Source organism: Chelonia mydas, chromosome 10 (genome assembly GCF_015237465.2).
Source record: "Chelonia mydas isolate rCheMyd1 chromosome 10, rCheMyd1.pri.v2, whole genome shotgun sequence".
In the NCBI taxonomy this organism is placed as follows: Eukaryota; Metazoa; Chordata; order Testudines; family Cheloniidae; genus Chelonia; species Chelonia mydas.
The window spans coordinates 6961205-6985468 of NC_051250.2; the positions used below are offsets into that span (position 1 = coordinate 6961205).

The window sequence follows — 24264 nt, forward strand, 5'->3', positions numbered from 1 at the left end:
CTGTGTATAAACTCGCCACTATCTTCCCTCCAGAGTATGCCAAACTTGCTCAAGGCTCCTGGTACCAGCACAATTCAAGGGCTTGGTGATTTAAGCAGTGGTAGAGGCCTGTGTTTCTATTCCATAACATAAATGGCCTGAAACCTAAGATCGAACCCAGTGCTGTTGCTTTGCGTGCCTGTCTCTGGTCCAACCCTCCTAGCACACTTGCAGGCTGGAAAAAACCCAAGGAAGCACTATTTTATTGCTTTTGACACGACTCATCTCTAATGAAGCAGAGCAATATTTATTTGCCATTGCCTGTAAACAGCATTCAAAAAGCGTACTCAGCAAATGAATGGCTCCAGACTGATCTAACGAAGCATGTGTGAAAAACACACGTGTGGGTAATGGATGTTAAGGAAGGCCAAGCCTTCCAAGTTACAAACAGTTTGGTCAACAGCAAGACACGGAGCAGAAATTGATACCATGATAGTGAATAATAAATAATGTACATATTTATGATAGATGAGCCCTGTCTACTCGTCTGTAAAGTGCCTCGCACACCTCCGTTGCCAAATAAAACCACATACTATTGTCTGTCTATACAATTAGTGAAGTACGGCAGTTCAACCAAAAAGTGGTAAAATATTTGTTTCCTTCCTCCCCACCCCTTTTGTTCTTTTACAGTAAAGCAGCAACAATATAAAGCCAATTATCTTCCCTAACGTGTATGCTCGCTCAGCTTATATTAGTAAGGAAAATGTACCAAACCTTACAACTTTGTTCAACATCACATCACCCGCAAATGGCAATTTTTGATAGGGCCACATTCTAAAATGCAAGTAACTTCTGAATAAACATTTTTAAAAAAGCTCACACAAAACAAATCTTTATTCTTTGTTGCAGAAAATAAATACAGGTGCATATTTCATATGCTTTTCTATAAAAGCACTTCTACAAAATGTCACTTAACTGCATACAACAGTACAACCTTTTTGGCTTTTAAAATGCAAATATTATACAGTCACTTCATTTTATCAACTTTTTAAAGCACTTGTAGCAAGCAGCTTTGGGGAAGGAATGTTTAGTTTATGAGCTAAATTCTTGCTTCAAGTGTTTGTTTTCCACACATAGTGCAACTAACCTAAAAGCAACTAGAACAACTTTTTTTTTTCTTTTTGGAAAACTTTTGGGTCTTTTTCAAAAACTGCAAAGAAAAATAGCTCTTGAAATCTGGTCTACCTTCAAATTTAAACCGAGAAAAACAACAAAACAGAAATGACTCAATTGAAATATTAAGGTAAGCATGATGCTTCACAGCTTGTTTTCTATACAATTCCAGTTTGGCCCTTGGTATTTCTTTAGAATAAAAAGAAAAGATTAATCATCTAGTCCTATATTTCTGAAAAGATAAGACATGGACTCCCCGTTATGGATTCTGCGAATGGCTTCGGAGAGGATCATACTGATATCCACTGTCTTAATTTTGGGACACTGGAGTTTTTGTATTTCATGTGGAATCGTGTTGGTTACAACAACCTAGAGAGAGAAAAAGAGAGAAACCGTCACAGTGGAAATGATTTTTCCCTGATCTTTTCCCTTCAGTTTCTGATCTGCACCCTATCACATCAGCGTCTGAAAAGGCAAGTTCTTCCCTCCAGATCCCGAGAAAGTTAAATGGTTGATGCAAAGCAGGATGTCCTTTTGTGACTGTTTATGGACGGGATCATAGCCTTGTGAAAGGTTATTCATTGCTGTTGGATGCCTACCTACTCACCTATCTATGAATGCTAAAGAAACAGTCCTTCCTTGCCTTTATCCTGTCAAACACACACAAGGGGATGCACTCACTACTCTTCACTTAAGGAGAATCTCCATATGTTGACAATCCTTTACTTAGGGTCTTATTATTATGCTGCACCCATCACTAAAGTATTCATGAAGGCTTTAAAAAATGGAATAATTATATGTTAAAACCTTAATCTGTACTGAAAAGTGAAGCCAGGAACAAACAGCCACAGTATTGTTCCTGAAATTTGTAATTGATATTGTAATTAGTAAAAATCAATATTAAATATTTTAGGAGCCGAACCAGTGGGGATTTTAAAGCTGGCTGAATTTTCTGAAAAGTTTTCATCATTTTGGTTTGCTTCTGAACTTTGAAGCTAGCCCATCCTCCCCACACTTACTTCATCAATAGCAGACTCTTCTATCAACCTGGGAGCATCTGAAGACAGCAGGCCGTGGGTCGCCATTACAAAAATCTTGTATGCTCCCCTTTCCTTGAGCGTCTCTGCTGCAGCGAGGAAGCTGTCAACATCATCTATAATGTCATCCTGTCAAAATAGGACCAGGCCAATGAAGACTCCACACTTCCTCAAACGGGCCATGCAACAGAGGCAGACAGATCTGGTGTAATTCTACTGGTGTCAAGGAAGTAGATTTCTCTAGTCTACATACAAACCATATTATTAATTTACTGATAGTAACCCTTACTATCCTATTTGGGGGCTCAAGGAACAGAGTGTGGGAGAGGAGAATTGCCATGGCTCTAAATATGACACCAAAGATTCCCCTATAGAAAAAGTTACTCCAAACATTAAGCTCTCAAATTAATAACGTTTTATATTAAAACCCCAAAGAATAATGCAATTTCTCCAGCGTCCTTTAAGACAACATCAGTCTTTATGTCATTGGCACGTCTAGATCTGCAGTGTTAATATTCATGAAACTTTGTTTCTCTGAAATGATGCAACAGAGTCCAGCTACCAGGCTTTCACCTTACGAAAACTCTCTTGGACAGAGTTTCAGGCGACCCATTCAGTAGACACTATCAGGGCCAGATCCTGCTTTTCTGCGTCTATCGTGTATTTTGGACAATTAATTGCAGTATTCTTCACTAAAGCACAAGAGGATTTTTAAAACCTATACAGCAAGATTCAGTCATGTAACCAGGAGGGTGCATGAGGGAAGAAACCAAGCATTTAATAAAATCCCAGAATGTATTTACTAATAAAACAGTAATAAATATTCCCATAGGACAGTTAAAAACCTGGAATAATTTTTTATTTTTGAACTTTGAAATTCAACAAGGGATAAAACATTTGATTTTAAAAAGATGTGGAAAGCCTTCAGTTAAAAGACAAAATGGCCATTAATTCAAGATGATGTACAGGGACCCCAAAACTTACAGTCATTATGAAAAGCTTTTCCAAATCACCTCAATCATTACCCAAAGTTTAGTTAATATGGCAAAGAAACTGGTCCATCCTTTCTTCCATTTTATTCTGACACACGCTCTTTAGTCCTTTAACATCTTGCATGCAGCCCTGTTAACATCTATTAGCTGTGGAAGATCATTTCTAACCAGCCCTTTTTTCTTCACTCTGCCTTCCCCAACACACTGACATCCTCCTGGCTTTTAATACAGGAGCAGTGCCCTGAGAGTCTATTAAAGTACAAGGATTGGATTAACTGGTCAGTTTCAGAAGTTCCACCAGAAGTTTTCATCAGTAAGTTACACTGAAAGAGAGAGTTGGCACCATCATCAAGAACTAAAACAGTGCTTAAGTATTTTATTAAAAAATAAAAAGATTTCAGAGAGATAGAAGGGAGTGATCCATTTTACTTTTAAACTCCCTCAAATGTCAACCTGTGTGTAATTGTTATTAAAAATTCTCTTGGTCATTTAAATTATGAAAGTGGAAAGAAAATTGAAATTAATGGCCTTAAATGCAATTTTTCCATTAAGACTCAGCAGCCTGCCATTTTGCTCAGCTGATGAGCCACTATACACAATTACACCAATATTCTGAGCATAAGCTTCAGAGAAATCCAATGTATTTTAGCAACATCTTCTACTCAATTATCTTCAAATTCTTTACTAACCTTAATTAACCTCTCTATTCATGTAAAGTAAGTTGCTAAACTCATTTTATTGAAGGGGCACAGAAATATTAAGCCCATAATCAAGGAGATTTATACTGCAATTTCAGTTGCTCTCAGTTAATAGAGCCTGTCAACGATATTAGGAAACCTCAGAGTCAACCTAAATGTCTTCCTTATGCGCTTAGAATGTTCGTGTAGTGAGCAAACTTCCAAACAATCCATGTTTTTGCACTAGTTAAAAGTTTTAAATGCCAAATGCCAACAGCTCAGCATTTAATAATGACCCTTCAACTAGACACTGGCAAGATTTGTGGAAGGCCATTTCAAGCTTATTATAAAGAGAGAGAACTAGAGTGTGATGGGATTTTTAAAAAAATAATCAAACAAGTTGTTTTCAAAGATTTCACTTATATTTGGAAATCAGGAAATTAATTTTTGAGATTGAAAACCAAGATAGGATTTTCCACTGAATTCTTGCCCTGTGTATCCTTAATTTAAGACTAGAGTGACCCCAAGCTCTCTTACATGTCAGGAGTTTGACAATTTTAGCTTAGATACAATAGGAAAACCTTCAAAATTAGCCCTACTTTAAAGGACACCCACAAATATACACACACATTCCGAAATTCAAAGCTATCAGAGTTTTGATCCAAAACATCCACTCACCACAATGATGGCTATTCTTCCTCCTACGTCTCCAACAACTGTGATGGGTGGTTTTTCCTTTGGAATCAGCACTGATTAAAGGATAAAAAAAGAAGAAAAATTGCACATGCTAAAATGAATGAGGAAATTCTTGCTTTGCACTAGACATCGTTTCTCATTTTTTCCATAGATAAAAGCAAAGCAGCAGCTGTCTCCACCATCATTGCTCTGCTTCCTTGGGCAGCAGAGTCTCACGCCCAAAGCACTGAGTCTTTCCACATAGAATATTAACTATAAATATTTAGGCCTCGATTCTGCAAGTTACTCTGTATGAGTAAACACCTGCACAGAATCCCTTTGAAATCAGTGGGGTTCCGGATGGGCACAGTGATCCACCTATAAAATAACTTGCAGGACTGGCGCCTTAAAGGCACATGTTTGCTGTCTGCTAACTCAAGCCATTAAGTCTTGTATGCAGTGCAATTTGTACAGTAAAATTTAAGAATGACATTCAGTTCCTAGGGAGGAACTGGGATTTCTGGGCTCAACAATGGCATAAAATGCATATGAAAAAACGGTTACTTTCCTGCACAGTAACTGTTGTTCTCTGAGATGCGTTGGCCACATAATCATTCCACTGTAGGTGCGTGCATGCCCAATACACTGGAATCAGAGACTCTTGCCAGCAGTATCACTAGGTAGTGCCTGCGTCCCCGCTGTCCTCTTGCTCAGAGCCGAAGGGGACATGGCTGCCACCTCCCTTTCCATTCCTTCGTATCCCCATCCAATACCCAAAGCAGTGGGGAATGTGGGATGGTCATGGAATGTATATGTGCATGACATCTCAAAGAACAACAGTTACTGTACAGATAAGTAACTTTTTTCTCCTTAGAGTGATTGTGCATATATTCATTCCAATGTAGGTCACTCATAAACAGTTCTCTTAGAGGCAGTGCGACTTCAGATTACTTGAAGAGACTGCAGCACTGACTGGCTGAAATTCACACTGTCCCAGGAACCCTGAGTGAGAGCATGGTGTTTGGAAAAGTTATGTACTTATGTCTATGTAGCAGCCTTGCAAATGTCCACTATTGGTATGTTACTCAGGAAGGCTGATGAAGCCCTAGTTCAAAGGGCCATTATTCTCAGAGGAGACGCAACCTTTACTAGATCATAGCAAAGCTTGATACAGTCAGACATCCAATGAGATATATGATAAGATTAAAGGGCAGCCAGTTACAGCCTATCAGAAAAGGCTACAAAGAGTCTTGGAGATGACTTAAAAGACTGTTCAGGCCAGATGAAAGGATAGAACCCTTTGAACATCCAAAATATGAAGACTCTCCTCAGCTTTGCTACAGTGAGGCTTTGGAAAACATACTGGAAGAAGAATAGGTTTGTTGAGGTGGAGTGCAAATTCTACCTTAGGCATAAACTTACAGTGTGGCCTAAGAGAAACCTTGTCTTTGTGAAAGAAGGGTCCTGCTAACACCACCTGAAGCTCTGACATGCTTCTCACAGACATAATCACTATCAAAAACATGGTATTGACTGATGGCAATTACAAGGAATTTGTTGCTAGAGGTTTGAAGAGGGAACCCATTAAACAGGACAAAGCTAAATTCAGGTCCCATGAGTATATGTGTAAACGAGGCCTTTTAAAACCCTAGACACCAAAGGATGCGAAAAAAACAAAACTCATCTACTCAAAGATGTATCAGGAGATGGAGCCCAGATACACCCTTATAAAACAGATGGAGAGATCAGAAGATTTCAAATGTCCCTTTTAGCTCCATGATCACTCTCAGAATTAGGAGGATGGAGGAAACATGTATTAGAAGACCTGACCAAAGGAGAAGGAAGGTGTCTGTCAAAGAACCTGGATTGTGACCTCTTCTAGAGCAAAACTTCCTGCATTTGTTGTTCAGGGTGGTTGCAAAGACAGTGCTAGAGTCAGTGCTTCCAACCAGACCCTGACTCGGCAGCAGAGAATTTGTTTTAAGCACCTTTTTATGAGAAAAGAAGTGCAGCCTATCAGCCTCAGAAGGCTTTGAGCATGTCGAGGAGGCCAAAGGCGAGGAAGAAGAACTCACACAAAGACTGCTTTGGAGCAGAGGCTGCTGAAGGGGCAATCCCTGGGAAGAAATTCTCTGCTCTCTCATGGTCAGGGTCAGGCTCTAAAGAGGGATGCATTGCCTGTTCCATAAGAGGAACCATAAGTTGGAAATCCCTTTCTCAGTCCTCCTGGGGAATGAGGTACAGATAGGACATTTGTCCCTCACATACCACTCACCTAAATGAATTAAACAACTTTTGTGCCTATCTGTGACAGGGATAACAGACCTGCACATGGCACATTGCTGTGGAGAAATCACCTGGATTTAAACCAAAATAACCCCTGAAAGACTATAAACTAACTAATTGAACTAACTACACATACAGAAGAAAAACGTGTCTAAGGTGGATAACCACAGGTCAAGAGCAACAGGGGAGCTCCAACTCTCATCACAAGCGATGAGAAGGAACTGAGAGGGAGGTGGTGGACACACCCCTTTTATGCCCTCAGCTCTGAGCATAAGGACAGCAGGGGCACATGCACCACTTAGGAGTACTGCTGGCAAAAGTCTCCAACTCAAGTGCAGTACTAAAGTGGACTGTATATGTGCACAATCACTCGAAGGAGAACTTTATCAACCCGCACCACCCCACCCACCCACCCACACACAATCAATACAATATGAGATGTTAAGACATTTTACTTGTTTCCTTCCAATGAACTGCTAACAGAAAAGTCCCCATCTAACGACCAAGTATGCATGAAGCATGCGTTCATTAATAAAGCACAAGACTATTTGTTAGGACTCCAAACTTAGTCATCGTTTGTACAGTGTAAATGTAAAGTGACCTGCAAACGCTTTCCCTTCTGGATTCCCTCACAACGACTTGCAAGGCACCTTGGAAAAGTCTCTGCCTCAGTTTCCCTATCTGTAAAATTGAGTTAATTAAGCCTCCCAGCATCCTGTGTTTTAATGTCTATAAAATGTTGTAAGAGCCTCAGATGAAACAGGCTGAAGTAGTACAAAGCATCATAAAGCAATATTTCCACACAGCATCACTTGCCCTTTTCTTTAGCAGCTTGGTTCAGTTGAAATGTTAGCATCTTTGCATTCTCTTCAAAGTTCTTTTCTGGATGTCTGACAAGGTGTAAAGAGGGCTATATTTCTGATACAGGCACCTAATGCTAATGCATACTGACAGATCTCCAACTTCTGAATGGCCATCAATCCTATGCTGTGGTGAGCAGCATTTCTGGAAGCAATGACCCTGACAAGAAAAGCAAGTGCCACCTTCAGAAGAGTGGGCTCAGTGTGGCAAGAGCCAAGAGCCCTGCGGTGACTGTAAACCATGCTAACTTTTAAAGCTGGCAGTTTTAAATAAGGCTGCTGCTTTGCCTTAATTTATACCACTCGCCCTATTGCAAAGCAGCATGGTATGTTCTTATGACAATTACCCATCCTTCACACAGGGATCACAAGAATTGGGAAGACTACAAGAAGGAATTGCTACATTTGAGACAGAACAAACTGATATGTAAAGGACAAACAGATGTATAAATAAAGCTTTCAGCAATTACAGGATCATACAGTCAAACGTACTCTAATCGTATTTGGGATCTTTACTTTTGCCATTTTCTGCTCTGTACATTTATATTTCCCTAAAACTTTTAAATCTCACTGACAGCAGTGACACCTGCTGGTGAATAAGTTTACAGTCTGTCCTTTTGCTAAATCATTCTCAGGTCCAACAACTAGCTGATATTAAAGGTTGTTAAGGAGTAAAATTTATCCCACAAAAGCAAGAAAATTCAAAGTTTTTTAAAAAACTGACATCCTTCATCTACTCAGTGCATTTTCATTTTTATTTCCCACAATTACAAAGGGAAGGGGAAAACACAAGCTAAAATAAAAATACAAATGTTAAAGTTAAACCTTATCACAGTGCTGGTTATATTTGTTGTAATTTTGAAGACACTAATTGCTACTCCATAGTTAAAGTTCCATTCTGAGATTAGTTTAAAACGGAACATACGTTTCTGTTTTTCCTCTATATGAGGTGGCCTTTCAGTGTGAAATTTCAATGTTAAAAAGCTAAAGGGCATAAATACTGTCATTTTTATCCACAGATGTATTTCAGACCAACTTCAATCTTACTTTTTTGACAACTGGTATATTTTTTTTTAAAATTGGTCTATCTACACAAAATTAAGAGAAGAATATTTACTAGATCTGTTACGTAAGATTTTTTGCTTTTGTTTTTTTAATACATTTTTAGCACTAAGGTCATTTTTTTGCCACTGTTCATCGTAACAGAAAGCTTATACACAGTAGGTGACCAATTGACAAAATCTTCAGCATACACAAAATCCTCTGCACAGATAAAAATCTTTTTTATCAGAAGCTATAATTTTTCTATCAGTTTTTAAGTGCCAAGAAAGCATAGCTGTTAATGGAGAAAGTTGTATGCAATGTTGTAGCCATGTCAGTTGCAAGATATTAGAGACAAGGTGTGTGAGGTAACATTTTTTATTGGACGAAATTCTGTTCGGGAGAGAGACAAGCTTTCGAGCTTACACAGAGGTCTTCTTCAGGCCTGAAGCTCGAAAGCTTGTCTCTCTCACCAACAGAAGTTGGTCCAATGAAAAATATTACCTCACCCACCTTGTTTCTCTAATGGATAACGTTGTCATTAACCACTGCTCTAGTATGTTTCCAGGAACAACACACCCTGGAGGTCCACCAGCAACACCTTTCTCACAATCTTGCCCCTCCACCCCAACTAAAACATTAAAAAGCCTAGGAAATTAATACACAAAAAATGTTGTGGAACTGTTACAGTTGCTACACACACCATATTACAAAACTACTTCAGCAAACAAATGAAAAGTTAAGCCACACCACTTTACAGTACATGCCTTCTACTCTTCAATCCACAGGGATGCACCTAACCACTACCACAGCTACCATACACACAACCATAACTGTACCCCAATATGGACGGCAGCCTTTATCACACACCTCATTTATTAAACTGCTACTCTAACAAATATCCACAACTGGTAAGTACTGGGAGGAGTTACTTTAGCAGAAAGGTGTGTGCAGAAAGAAGAGCTGAAGCGCAGAATTACGGACGTGGTCTGGGGTGTTCTCCTGCTTTTGTGGTTTTGAGTCTAATGCATGGTGTATATGTAGAAACCCTACCTGTTACAAACAATTTTTATATGAAATTAGCTTATAAACAACAATATGGAGCATTCCTTGGGATTAATTCTTTTCAGCCAGCAATCTTTTTAGCCAGGAAAATATCCATCTCAGCTGTTTAGTTTTCTCTGCACTGTGTGGCAGTTAACAGATACTCTTCTCACCATGAAAAATTTCGTTTAATTATTCTTGACTCTTACATAGCATTTTAATGAAACAAATCATGAGTGGAACCTGAAGTAAATCACTTGCCCCAGATCATACAGCAGGTCAGTGGCAGACAGGAATAGAATCCAGGTTTCCTGACTCAGAGTTCAATGCTCTATCTGCTGGACCATGCTACTTTCCTAAATTGATGTATTTACCTCAAGTGGAGAAGGGAAGGGAAAAGAGTTTTTTTGGGGGGAGGTTTATATACTGTTAACACAAATGAAATATTTAAATAAATCAAACCTAAACAGCCTTACAGTAATGTGTAAGATATGAGGTAATGAAATTATGAGGCAGAGGAACTCACTTGTCTATTTACCCAGGTCAGTGCAGGTATTGCAAACTCATACAGGACACACAATCAGACCTAAAGAAGAGCTCTGTGTAAGATCGAAAGCTTGTCTCTCTCAACAACAGAAGTTGGTCCAATAAAAGATACCTTACCCGCCTTGTCACTCAGCCTCACAGTTTTGCACTGCTGAAAATCATAGGCACCATAGGAAAAAGGTATCTGTAGTAATTCTTTGCTAGTGTATTTCTGACAGCCACCCCTTTTTAACATCCTCAAATGGGTTAGAAAAATCCAATATATAAGCAGTTACACACACAAACTTACTTACTGGGTATCTCCAAACTGGGATGAATAGCAGCTACACTTTTGGCTGTAGGAGGTGAATGTCGACCATCCACCAGGTCAGATTCAGCATCTTGAGCTTCCCCATGAATCACAGCAATTCCTAGCCTCAAGCGCTCAGCAAATGACTGTGCCCTGCAGGAAAGAATACATTAAAGTTAAAATAACCCAAACACTCAACACAAGCCTATTTTTAACTTCTGAAATAGAGGAAAAATTGAATGATTCCTACAACTGAGGAAAAGAAAGCAGGGACTACTTCTAGAAGACACCTTCTAATCACTGGGTTTAGAAAAGCTTGATAGTCCTGAGAGCATTTGCACTGGTCTTGCCAAAGTGTTTCAAGCCTTTGCAAGTAATAGAACAAGTGTTAATCATTAAGTTCAAATTACCATCTTGCTTCTTCCATTTTTCAGCTGCAACATGAATTAAAAATCAACTGTTAAAATCATATAAGATTATTGTCTTACACTCTTCTACTTCACTTCTGGCATGAGTTTAAGGGGCCACAGCGCTATGACCCAATGTTGCTAGAAATTAACGCTGTATACCGTTTGAAAACTAGGGATCTCAAGTGAGCTTTTCCAACTGTATACATCCCTCATTTCTAGTTCTGCGGGAGCCTGAGATCTTGGGCCTTAAAACTGACACTGGTCTCTCAGACTAGCAGCGTTTTTGACAGTGGTCCACAACTGACTGCAGCAGATTCAAGACCTCAGACTAATTTGCATTCCCTGGGTAAAAACCTTTTTCAAATGGGAATAAATACCCAATTTAAAATTAAGTATACGAACATAAGAGGTGGACTAAACGGCACAGAATAACCTAGACAGTCTGGTTTGCAACTGTGGATATCCTACAGGAATAACAAAACTCAAGTAATCAGCTATTTAACCTATTGCCGGATCACTGGTTGCAAGTCAAAACCAGAGTTTTAGTAAACTTCCAAAACGAAAAAAATCCCTTACCATACACCATTTCTTCAACTGCAATCTTGAATTACGTAAAGGGTCAATATCAAGGAGTTTAGGGTACAAATTTAGATGTGTTAAAAATAAAGTTTTCAATTAAATTTTAAAATATCAGTGAACTGTTTGATTGCACAGGGGAAGAAAAGAAGGGAAATATAATTTTTCCTGCAGTATTAGCATCTCAAATGCTGAGTGGAGGAGGATAGCAAGTGAAAAACTAGAACTGACACGTCCAGTTTCATCGTACAAGCCAAGTGAAGTGCAATAAATAAGGAAAGAGCATCACTGGCAAGCTAGGTTAGATTTAAGAGTCTTTCACTTACAATCTTTGGAGTTAATAAGGATTTTTTTAAAGAAATATTTAAATACAGCATATGATTTTTATTCCAACCACCTGCTTTTTTAATTAAAAATTCCAATTCAACAAACAAGAGTTTTACAAAGTCTAACTGGCAAAATCAGGACACCACACTAAACTGAATAAAGCTCAGGCTGTATGCAAAATGACTTTTACCTGACTTGTGCAATGAGACCAGAAACTGAACAAACATTCTGAATGAAAAGAGACTAAGCCATCTCCTGTCAAAGATAGGCATTCAAAAGAAAAACTGTTTGAAGCTGACATTTGTCTTCCTTGGTTATTTTTTGTCAAGAATTTATCTCCCCTGCCCAAACAATTTATTTTCTTACAGAACACTTCAGCTCTCTCAGATTTACAAATGACTACTTAAGAAACAGCTGTAGTAACCAACATTTTGACTAACAGTTGCCTTCAATATTTTCTAGGCCATACTAATTAGGCCAAATTTTCAGCCACAGATGCACATACAGAAACAGGAGTACATGCAACCCCTCATATTTTCCTGTGCAAATCTGTGAATTGTGGATTTAGGTTCTCTATTTGCGTGCACAACTAACTGACATGCATGAGCAAATGCAAGGACTTATATTTGCATTTTGGAAGGTATGTATAAATATGTCCCAATAATATAACTAGGGAACGGGGGAAGAAGATGCAGACACCCACGCAGGAACTAGTTGCCTCAAGAGAAACAAAAAGGCAGACCTCCCACCTTTCCTCAACACCAGACACTGGAGCCAGCCTGTTCAAGAGAAAATAGGCATCATGTATCTCCTTAAGGAGTACAGCTGATATACTCTACACCTGCATGCCCAAAAGCTCTGAAAGACCTTGTGCTTCCTTGGTGCACAATGGCTACAGGAGCTCCCAGAACAGAAAGGCAGCTCTGCCCAGCCTCCAACACAAACCTGTGACTAACAGGCATGATTAAGCCACATGAAACACTAAGGGATCACTTTACTCATCACCAAAATGCAAGCAGTTCTGGAATGGAAGGCCAAAGACTAGACTGTCTTCAGGACAGAAAAATAATCTTTTATCCAATTGCACTGTTATAGCTTCACAGATTTAGATGCATACTTACAATTCAGATAATTAAGACATCAAATTGATGCCAGAAACAGAATTAATATTTCACTGTGCTCATGGGCCTTTATGTATGATTCACTACAGGCAATAAGGAGGTATTCCCAGAACAATAAAGACACTCTAACATTCAATAAAAAAGATCCTGCTCATATTATTGTCAACAAGAGTATGCAGCTAAGAGCTTATATGAAAAACAGTAAAATTCAGAAGTTGAATTACAAGACAGGGATGCAACTGGGGGCCAGAATGATTATTTATAAACAACTTCTATTTTAAAAAAATAAAGTGCACCCACTTATATAGCATCGGTCACGTGGAAGGCAGATTAAAGAGGTATTGAATACAAGTAGTGGAATATTTAGTTCATATGAAGAATACTGTTAGATAAAAAACATGAAAGAGTTTTTCCTAGTACTCTGCTACCAGTTAGAAACTGTTCTGATTTATTACAAAACAAACCTTTCCTACTAACAAAGTCATAATACCTGATATAAAAGTTTTGGTAACACTTCCATAAGTAATCAGTTGTGACTGCAGAAAAGCCACCCTTAATTCTTAAACTATCATCCAACTCCTTATCAGCTTCTTAAAGGAGTGAAATTCCATCAGAGAGCAGAGGGATAGATAGCCATAAATAAACAAAACCAGAAATCAAGGATGATTACTTAACAAGCATGTTAACGTGATAAAATACTAATCTCAGTGAGAAGAGAAAGCTTGCCCTGGACCCTGCACACTTCAGCCAGACTAGAGAATAAACTCTCTATATTTAGGATTTGGCCAGTCACTTTCTAAATCATGATCACATTAAGCAACCATTTTGGACCAAAGTTATCATATTTGCCTTGCCATTGTTCTTCGTCCATAGTTGAAATTTTAAACAATGGATATTTAAATATAAATACATATTTAAATGTAATAAATATTCCTAAAATATTTTTAGAATGCTAAACACTCTTTGTTCTTCCGTTGTTGGATTCACTTTTTCATGCTTTAAATTTTTAAAAGACCCTCTAAAACAGCAATGAAGTTATAATAAAACTGGAAAAAGCTGAAGGCCATATCTTAAATATTACAACAAAGGTACTGAGATAATTTCACGAACATTCAACTGACTGCTTGCAATATTTAAAAAAAGAACAAGAAAACAGAATGTCTGAGAAACAGCACTGTGCATTAGGTAGTGGATCAGTTATTTTTGTCCATACTTTAGTAATCAGAAAAATATTTCATTCTACAGATTTGGCAGAAGATGGAGAAGCGATGTTTTTAGCCTGCCAACCTTGACAGCGTTCCTTTATTTATACTACTATGCTTCTATTTATCCCCCTCACATTGACTTCAAGTCCCACATTAGGGCAGAGATTCAGATATAATAAACATATAGAAACTGTTTCTATATATTCATACATACACATACAGCTCCACACATACACATACATTGGTAAAACTTCAAATATTTTGAATAAAGCTTCACTGAAAATGAGTCATTGAGGCCACAATGATTTTCCAAGTAGTCTATGCCCACATGGATCCAGTGTTAACTGCACAGTGCTGTAAATTATTAGTATCGGCAATACTGACTACTGAAACAATATGGAAAGTTTCATGTATAAATAAATTGGTTATCTGAGTCCTTCATTTTGAGTCTCTCATTTCATATGCCAGTGCCCTGAATTTAATGCTAAAATCAGGAACTGCGTTAGTTACATATTCCTTGCTCCAATCAAAGAGAGTAGATCTTACTTACCTCTTTGCAGATGCAGGCGATTTGGCCACAATCACAGCATTCCTGTAATCTGGGATCTGTAGCAAACAACAGAGATCAACTATGTCATATCTTTTATGGAAATTTAAGCTCATTAAGTGCCACATATAATTTTAAGAATTTAAAAAAATATCTAAAGTATCAAATACTTCAAGTTTAAGCAAATAACACTAGCTTTGAATGCCTAGATTTTACAACCTTAAAAATGTTCTTTTAATGTTGTTTTCTGTGTGTAATTTCCTACATTTTTAAAAACAAACTGAAAAAACCCTCAAATTCCATCATGTGGCATCATACTGACACCCATATGGATCATCAGCAGGGGTGCACAGACCACTACCACTTGATCAAACAAAATAACTGATAGCAGTAGTAGGTTGTCATCATAGTGGACCAGCACTAAAGGGGCATGGGAATCTTAACCAGAGGGTTTCACAGTTATTTGCTGACAACAGAGGAATGGTGAGACTCAGGAATCTATTTCAGGTTCTGGAGGGGAGCGTGATCTAGTGGGCACAAATTCTTCCGTTCACTTCTCCCAAGCATGACTACTCTCACTTGCCCCAGTCTGGTCTCTTCCCACCCTTGGCTTCTCATCCGAGTTCCATTCTCCACACTTAGCCAGTTCCAGTTCCGCCCATTTGCGGTCTCTTTCTACTCCCTCTCCCCACATCCCTGTTCTCCATCCCCACTGGCTCCCTCCTCAGGCTCCTTGTCCAATCTCAGTGTTCTTACCCCCACCCATGGCTCCTTGTTCCAGTATCTTTCCCCAGCCAGTCCTGGTTCTCCCCCCAGTCATTGAGAGCACAGAGGCTCCCTGCCCCACAGTTCAGGTGCCCAGACACCTTTGCAAGGAAAGTCCTCCTCAGCCCCAAGCTAGAACATGTGGATGGGTGGGAAGCGTAGACATGGTATATCTTGACTTTAGTAAAGCTTTTGATACTGTCTCGCACAACCTTCTCGTAAATAAACTACAGAAATGCAACCTAGATCGAACTACTATAAGGTGGGCACAAAACTGGTTGGAAAACCATTCCCAGAGAGTAGTTATCAGTGTTTCACAGTCATGCTGGAAGGACACGATGAGTGGGGTCTCACAGGGATCAGTTCTGGGTCCGGTTCTGTTCAATATCTTCATCAATGATTTAGATAATGGCATAGAGAGTACCCTTATAAAGTTTGTGGATGATAATAAGCTGGGAGGGGTTGCAAGTGCTTTGGAGGACAGGAGTAAAATTCAAAATGATGTGGACAAACTAGAGAAATGGTCTGAAGTCAATAAGATGAAATTCAATAAGGACTCCACTGCAAAGTACTCCACTTAAGAATGAACAATCAGCTGCACTCATACAAAATGACTGCCTAGAAAGGAGTACTGCGGAAAGGGATCTGGGGTTCATAGTGGATCACAAGTACCTGCCGGTACGTCCCTCAGCCCGCGCCACTTCCCGCAGCCCCCACTGGCCTGCAGCGGCAAACCGCGGCCAGTGGGAGCCGCGATCAGCCGAACCTGTGGATGAGGCAGGTAAACAAACCGGCCCGGCCCGCCAGGGGCTTTCCCTGAACAAGCAGCGTCCCAAATTTGGGGAACACTGGTCTAGATAATACTTAGTCCTGCCATGAGTGCAAGGGACTGGACTAGATGACCTCTCAAGGTGCCTTCCAGTCCTATGATTCTATGCCCAGTGCAAGCAGAATTTTTGTGGAATTTAGCGGCTAAAATCCAAGAAGCCTCTACTAAATATATTTAAATTGATTTTTCAAAGGCTTACATTACAACTTGGCCAAATTTGGGTGGATTTTCACGGCATAGCAAAAGGCACATCCCTGACACCAAGGCCATCCCTTGCCACATGTCAAATCCCTGCTCCAAAGCATGGGGTGCTAGATAAAAGGTATCAAGGTTTTAATATGGGCAAAACAATGTATTTTTCCCTAGCCTCGTTTCTGAAACAATGATCCATTTTGGCTAAAAACTTCCAAATTATTCAGCTTGAGGCAGACACCCAGCATGGAAAATGTTAACCCAAACAGTTAAGTTTGGCAAAGTTCTAAGCAACAGAAGGCAGGGTCTTACAACGGGAAGCGTCAGGCAACATTAAAATAGATGAGACTACTAGCCCTGCTTATAATACAAGAAATATGACCGGGAAAAAAAAGTGCTGAAGTTTCCCATTCCCCCCCATGTAATTGTGCTCCTTTAAAGACCATGTAAAATTAGATAGGCCATATGAAAGAGGCATACAGTGCAAGATACGGACAAGGTAGGGCATGCCATTTAACATATTGAAGGCTTTATTTCTGTTCAAACAGGATTGTCTCACTTTTAACTGCCAAATCTCCAAACGTGATTTCCATTACTCAGTTCATGCAAAAGCAAAGTCAACAACCTGGAACTGTTCAACAATGCCCTTCAAAACTTAAAATATGGGCACTGGCAACTCCTAGCAGCAGAGAATTATGATAAGTCACTAACATCTAATGTGCACACTGTACAGTGTGTGAAGGTGATATGAAGTGTTCACTAAATAAGCATGCTCAGACATATACACAAACATGAAGCCCATGAAGGCTTTATGCCACATAGTATCCAACTAATGGGTATCCTGGGTTGAAGAAAATCCAGTTTCATCTTCGATTCTCAAAGGATCTGGGTGGGAAATTATCATGGAACGGGCACCAGCAGCTCTTAACCTTTACAATTTGGTTTAATGACAGGTTTCAGAGTAGCAGCCGTGTAAGTCTGTATTCGCAAAAAGAAAAGGAGTACTTGTGGCACCTTAGAGACTAAAAAATGTATTTGTGCATAAGCTTTTGTGAGCTACATGCATCCGATGAAGTGAGCTGTAGCTCATGAAAGCTTATGCTCAAATAAATTTGTTAGTCTCTAAGGTGCCACAAGTACTCCTTTTCAATTTGGTTTAAGTTCTTTGTAAATAATCTCCATTCTTTTCAAGTTGAACTTATTTCACACTAGTCAATACATCCTATTAAAGATACCAACAAACATTTAGCATGCTGTAGTATTCAAAATGCATGACATCCAGAGCATATTTGGTAAATATGAAATGCAGATGATGTATTAAGTTATTCCTGATCAGCGTTACATGGCAATTTTATGAAGAGATACACATATAACATAGGCCTCTGGATTGGCTAGAAGGCACTAAGTGTGCCCAAATCCTGGGAAACCAAGTATGTAAGGTCCTTTTAGTTAGCTTACTTTCCTGTAAGTCATTCTATGAAGCAGAGAAAAGATTAAGGAAGTGAAATAAGAAAAACCCCTTCTAAATATCCACCTGCCAAAGGAGTTTGCCAGCTTCCAAAAATCTGCAGATGAGTTTTATACTATTGCCGTCTTAGCTAGAGAGAATTTTCTAATGCCAAACGTATATAACCAGCTAACCATTGGCTGAGAAAAAATCACTGCCATAAATTTGCCAACTTCCCCACACCAGTTTAAAATAAATGTCATAACAAAAGTGCATCATGGAGTTTTTAGTACAGACGAAAGCTATACCTATATAAAACAATCCCCTGGGTTGAAGAGTGCCCTCCATTTGACAGGTAGCCATGTGTCCGTTTTAGGGTGGGAAGCATTCATGTTCTTCCAAAGCACTGGGCATTAACCAATGACAGAAGCACGATGTTACAATAAATATTTTTTACTAAAACAGCATTTGACATCCACAAGTCTCTTGGCACTTTATAAAAGAGAGCAATATCATTTTACAGATGGAGAAACTGGGGTACAGAAGTTCAGGTTCCCAAGATCCCACACTCTTAAGTAGGTAGCAAATCAAGGTCTCTTGACTACAAGTCATCTGTTCTCACCATTAGACAATGCTGCCTAGGTGACCTCGAGTCTGATCTATTATAATTTTATTAAAATGTCCTCAATTAACATTTGCACAATGCTCTGTACATTTACACTTTCATAATTAAAGATCCCTACTCCCAACTTTTTATTTTGGTGTCTATAGAGTGGGAAGAATGTTGATGACAAGAGTAGAAAAAACAGAAAACCTACCATTTTAAAACTCTCAAAAAAATGAGATTCCTCCTCTCTTCAACAGACTTTTTAAAAAATTACTAAATTTCACTTGATAGTATCTTTACTGATGTTCTAAACCCAACAAATGTAGGGATAACCTGAAATACAACATTGAAATGAAAACTCTCATACACATTAGTAGGCCTTGCTCACCTCTTCTTGAATGTACTGAAGCAAGAATGGAGATGCTCTCAAATTATCAACTGGAATATTAAAGAACCCCTGTATTTCCTTCTGATGTAAATCCATTGTAATAAGGTGAGTTAGACCTTTGAAAAGAGAGTAACATTTAAAAGCCACTGTATGAAAAACAAGCAGGACAAACCTAAATATTGTCTGTAGATACCAAATTTACTCCTCCTGTAGTTTTCACTAAAGGCTGTTTAGAACATGAATATTCTGTTGCACTAGAACAAAATAATATTATGGTTTTTATTGCAGTATACATCGGAAATAAATTTCCCATTAAGATTATGGGGTATCAAATAAATAGGAGTACTTTGCATTTCTATGGTACCTTTTACGAAAGTCCTCAGAGCAATTTACAAAAATTAACTAAAATTCTCAACACCCCCATACCATAGATAACATACCATGCCACCTTCTTTCCACATTTCAAGAAATTAAGGCAGAGACTCAGTCATTTGCCTACAGTCACACAGTAAGATTGTGACAGAGCTAAGATTACAACTCAGAACTCCTGACTCCCAATCCCAAATTCTAATTACTCCCACACTTCTTCCCACGAAATGAGAATCAATATTTAATTAAACCTACAAGACCAGACTGCACAATTACACAGCATATCTATGAAGTGTTCATTATAACCATCCACGTGCTCCCAGGACAGGTGCCATGGGAAAAAGCAGGCAGGTGACTGCCCTGGAGGAACCAGGGGAGTTTATTCCATTCTCAGATGCCACCTTAAAAGTAGGTGTAAGTGGGATCACCCAACAGAGAGGTAAGAGAGAAACTGACAGAAATACAACTGCCCAAGAGAGTTAGGAAGGGAGAGAAGGGACCCAGCAGCAGCATCACAGAAAAGGAACGCCACCTTCCAGGATAGTAGGAATTCCAGCAGATTTATCTCACCAACTCAGCCTGGCATGGACTCTGCAATGGATGTTACAAAGACGTGCTCGTTTTTAATGCAGCGTTTCACTCACCACTTTGTATTGCTTTTACATTGGATTTTCCTCGCTAGGGTTTAAAATTTCCTCTTGCTAAAAATCTTTATAGCTATTTCTTATTGAAGTTCCCAGTTTAATGCACACAGCTGTCTAGAAGTTAAAAATGACATCAGAAGCCCACCATGCCCTGATTATTTCACAACATCCTGCATTCTTACCAGCTTTGCACATCATCGAAGCCAGTAATTTAGAGACAATGGAGCCCCTTTTCCTCATCTTGCACTGCTTGCTGTATGGGAAGTAGGGAATCACTCCAATAATGCTTTTGGCACAGGAGGTTTTACAAGCATACACCATGATCAGGAGTTCCATGATCGTAGTATTCACATCCCTGGAATGAGAAGTTTCTAGTTCTGTATCCACGCATAAATATCCTTTAGCTGAATTCAGTGTGATACCTACATCTGCTTCAAGGGACTTGAAGAAAAACTGGCAATTGAAATATCCCTATAAGGAATCCAAATATGCACCCTAGGGAGGCCACTGCACTTGACATACTATTTTAATTTCTCACTAGGACTATACTTCATAATTTCTTCTCCCATTGCCTGTTCAACAACCTCATTGTTTAGAAAGACATTTTCAGGACCGTATCAGCACAACATGTTGCTGCAATAAGGCCTACATTGTAATTTGTCTCCCACATCTTTGCACCACAAGATAAAAACTGAATGAATATATTTTCACTACGGACAGGACTAACAGTTTTAGATTCCCACAATACATTCTCCTATTATTTTGGTCAAAAATAAGCCTTGGCCAACACTAGGCTTTAAATATTTAGCAACTAACATCCTATCTCCTGTCTCTAAACAAAAAGATTTAGTGGTATATATTAACATGGAAGGACTGATCATCAGGCAAACCAGCCCCATCATTTCTGCTGCTGTCAGAAACTAGAAGTATGCCTTTGAATTGTAGAGCTCTGTATGTTCTTGAGAACATACAATTATTATGTTGCTTAATGAGTCACATGAGCCATTTGCTTTGAAGAGAGCGCTCCCACTTTAAAAGCATTAAGTGGTGCTGCACTCAGGGTAGTCGATCACAACAAGATTTTAAAGAGAACAAAGTAAGGAACAGAGTGTACATTGCAAAAGAATGCAGAAACCCATAGAGCAAAATCCAGATTCATCTGAATATAAACAAAGTAAATGGTCACATTATAAGAAGGTCCCCCACATACACACCTTTTAAATCACAGAGACGAACTGGCCCATCTGTGAATCTCTCATATGTACAAAAAAAGAAAACCTAAGACAACAGAATTCTTAAAGATAAACCATGTCAGAAACTATTCTAGTTTCTTTAGAATATGTGTTAGTTGTTACTCACTTTGAAACTGTTTGGATGATAAAGACATCTTTTCCTCTCACAGACTCTTGAATCTGCACCCTTGTTTCTGCCAAGAAGAGAAACATACAAAGATTTAAGAAACATACAACAGGAGTTCATGGAATTACTCCACGAGGTCGTCATATACTATAGACAAATCTAAAAAATAAATTTCTCCATCTTCAAACTGAAAGAGAATAGCCATACTGAAGACAATATTCATGGTCAAATTTACAGACTTGTGTGCATTAGGTGCACAACTCCCACTAATGATAACATGAATCATGTGGTAAGTTCCCACATGAGGACTTGAAAATTAATCCTTTTGTATCTAAGGAAGGTGATGATGGTGGCTACATACATGAACCCTCTGACCAATAATACTGCATGACAACACCAGCATTTAATGAGGATGAAGGAACAATATAAAAAAAACTAATTGGAAAGAGACAACATACAAGAGTGTGTGTGAGAGAGAGATGTATGCTAGTGATCACATACATAAACAGGTGGTCTGGAAGAGCGACAGTCCTCAGAAGGCAGGAAGACAAGAGGTGAAAATTCACGTGTATGAGAGAACACAAACGTTAGAAAGTGCTGCTTCGCTTTTCTGTAAATAAATTCTAAGGAAGGTTAGGTAATATACTGTCTCCCACAGAGGCAGAACGAGGGGTTTATTTAACCATTAAATGCTCACCTCTGTTTGGCTCCTGATAAACCTGAACTTTGCCCATCTCTACCCCCAACCGTCTGAAGAAAAAGAAAAGCAAGAATCAGTACATTACACCCAAGGGAATGGAGACCAGAATAAAGAAGAAGCCCAACCCAATGTTCATAACACTGTACAAATCTATACTTCATAAATCACAGGACAAATGTTTTACTATGAGATTTCTCACAACTCTACATTTTACAAGAGTTACATTACTGGTCAATCTAAGCCTGTCCACAAATAAAAACAATGTTAAAAAAAAATGAACAAGAACATTAAAATAATTCCAAATTATGAAATTATGCAAAAAGTTTCTCATCATCATCTACATGGTGTCACAGATGTGCACGAGGCTTTACAAGACTGAGTTTAAATAGGTCCTTTCCCAGGGAAATTTCCAATCGAGACTGGATAAGAGGTGAAATGAGGGCAAGAGCAGACAAAGCTGTAGTTAATAAGCTTTTGAAGGTTAAATTATGGTTTAATATGTCTGTATTAGCATAGAAAAGCCAATTACTAAAAAGGAACCAATTGCATGAATGATGCACAAATATCCCCACATCCAAACACTGTGTAACCTCAGCCCTCCCTCAGCACCCTTCTTGTCTGTTCTTCCTAGGTCACGTCTAATTTAGACTGTAGGGAAGTGACCTGCCACGTCTGATATTTCTAAAAGTATCTTGCACGCCTATGGTCATGAAGTATGATCTAGATTTATTCAAGACATAATAGCTCTACCAAAGCTATTAGCGCACTTTATACTAAAAATCCTCAGTATCTAAATAAATTTGTACTGAGCAGAAAAGACAAGCCTTGATAACTAACAAAGCCATTGTACATATGGAATGAGAAAACAATGGATTTTTCTAACATAAAGGATTATTTATCACTATCCAAATAAAAACCTTTGTAACTTATGTCTCCTAAACAATATTAATGTGGCCTTTCACAGTTTGCAAATGAACAGGCCAAACATAAATGTTTTCTTTGTTATTTGGTGAATAAATTACATAGTGAATAAATTACACCGTATCTTTTCAAAATTCAGCTACTGTAAAGGTTTTAGGTGAGGTACTGACACTGACTACCTACCGCTGGAAATTGTGTTCTCTAATTTGCATGTCCCACAGTAATGAAAAAAGGCTTGTCAGGGTCCATACTACCCTACATGTAGTTGTTAATTGCTATGGATGCCAGGACAAGGTGATTCAACAACAAACCTCTCCCAGCTTGCTATACTGAGCGTCACGATTTAACGCCTTTATTACATGTAATACAGTCTGCCCTGGGGCACAGTTCCCTAATTAGTTCTTTAAAATGATAGCTTAAAACAGACATCTATAATATTTATTTTCAGAGATGCAAGTTTAGTTGATTAGGAACAAAGATTTATTGTACTGACTGTGTACCTTGTAGGTAACTTTATTTTTCCAAACATTGGCGCAGTTTTACTAAGTAACTTTACAAAATATTCTTATCTGCTGAAGACTGATCTCTACTCCCAACCCACCTGGACCAATGTCCTACACTGCTGTGATGGCAGCACAGACTAACCACTGGATATTACTTACTCAGCAATTCTCCTTGATAGTTCCGTGCACGATGAATTGGAATTAGCTGAAAACAGCACCAGCCCACCCTTTGTTATATTCATGATGGCTCCTATTTCAGTTGATGCCACACAAAACATCAAAACCTACTTTGTTTTTCCACTTCTAAAATACTGCAAAAAAATAAAAGACATATTAAGCATTACAATATTTACTGTAGAAACAAGTTTCCTTTGGATATGGGCTGCAAACTAATTCATCCTCCTGCATCCTCATACAGAATTGTTTAGTAAAAACATAAAGTAAGAACAATACTACAAAGATGAAATCCTTACAACACTCCTTTATGCTACATAAGCATTACTCTTTTTAAAGATCTGGGCACTAAACAGTGCACCCAGCAACAAACCACAAGGAGCGTGAGTGGAGCCTGTCTTCTCTACCTCGTCTTGTCCTCAGCACTCATGGCAGCATCTAGCAAAAAGGCACCAAGAATGGTTTCTTCAAACTCCCACCAGATCATATCAAAATTCTACAAAATTTTTAATCATCTTCCTCAGTTTACAGCTGACAGGGCAGATCGTTAGCCTACCATTTTTATCTGCTTGTCTAATTAA

The 24264-nt window shown here is 38.7% G+C and overlaps 1 protein-coding gene across 1 annotated transcript; it reads right to left on the minus strand.

Moving 5' to 3' along the window:
• Positions 1–855: 855 nt before the first annotated feature.
• Positions 856–23808, minus strand: PRPSAP2 (phosphoribosyl pyrophosphate synthetase associated protein 2). Its single transcript, XM_007060054.4, has 10 exons — positions 23669–23808; positions 22083–22135; positions 21386–21452; positions 20209–20381; positions 19014–19129; positions 14789–14844; positions 10604–10752; positions 4537–4607; positions 2172–2318; positions 856–1521 (listed from the first exon to the last, which is right to left on the minus strand). Exons 1-10 carry the CDS (start codon positions 23785–23787, stop codon positions 1363–1365), a joined length of 1110 nt encoding a protein of 369 aa, XP_007060116.1. The 5' UTR covers positions 23788–23808; the 3' UTR covers positions 856–1362.
• Positions 23809–24264: the final 456 nt, after the last annotated feature.

Bases quoted from the DNA above. Each gene is read 5' to 3' on its own strand.
- PRPSAP2 (XM_007060054.4), bottom strand. From the start codon at position 23,787: ATGTTTTGTGTGGCATCAACTGAAATAGGAGCCATCATGAATATAACA. The intron at 19,130-20,208 runs GTAAGAATGCAG...CTCTTTTCAAAG, and splicing joins TTCGATGATGTGCAAAGCTG to GTCTAACTCACCTTATTACA. The intron at 14,845-19,013 runs GTGAGCAAGGCC...TGTTTGCTACAG, and splicing joins TTCAGTACATTCAAGAAGAG to ATCCCAGATTACAGGAATGC.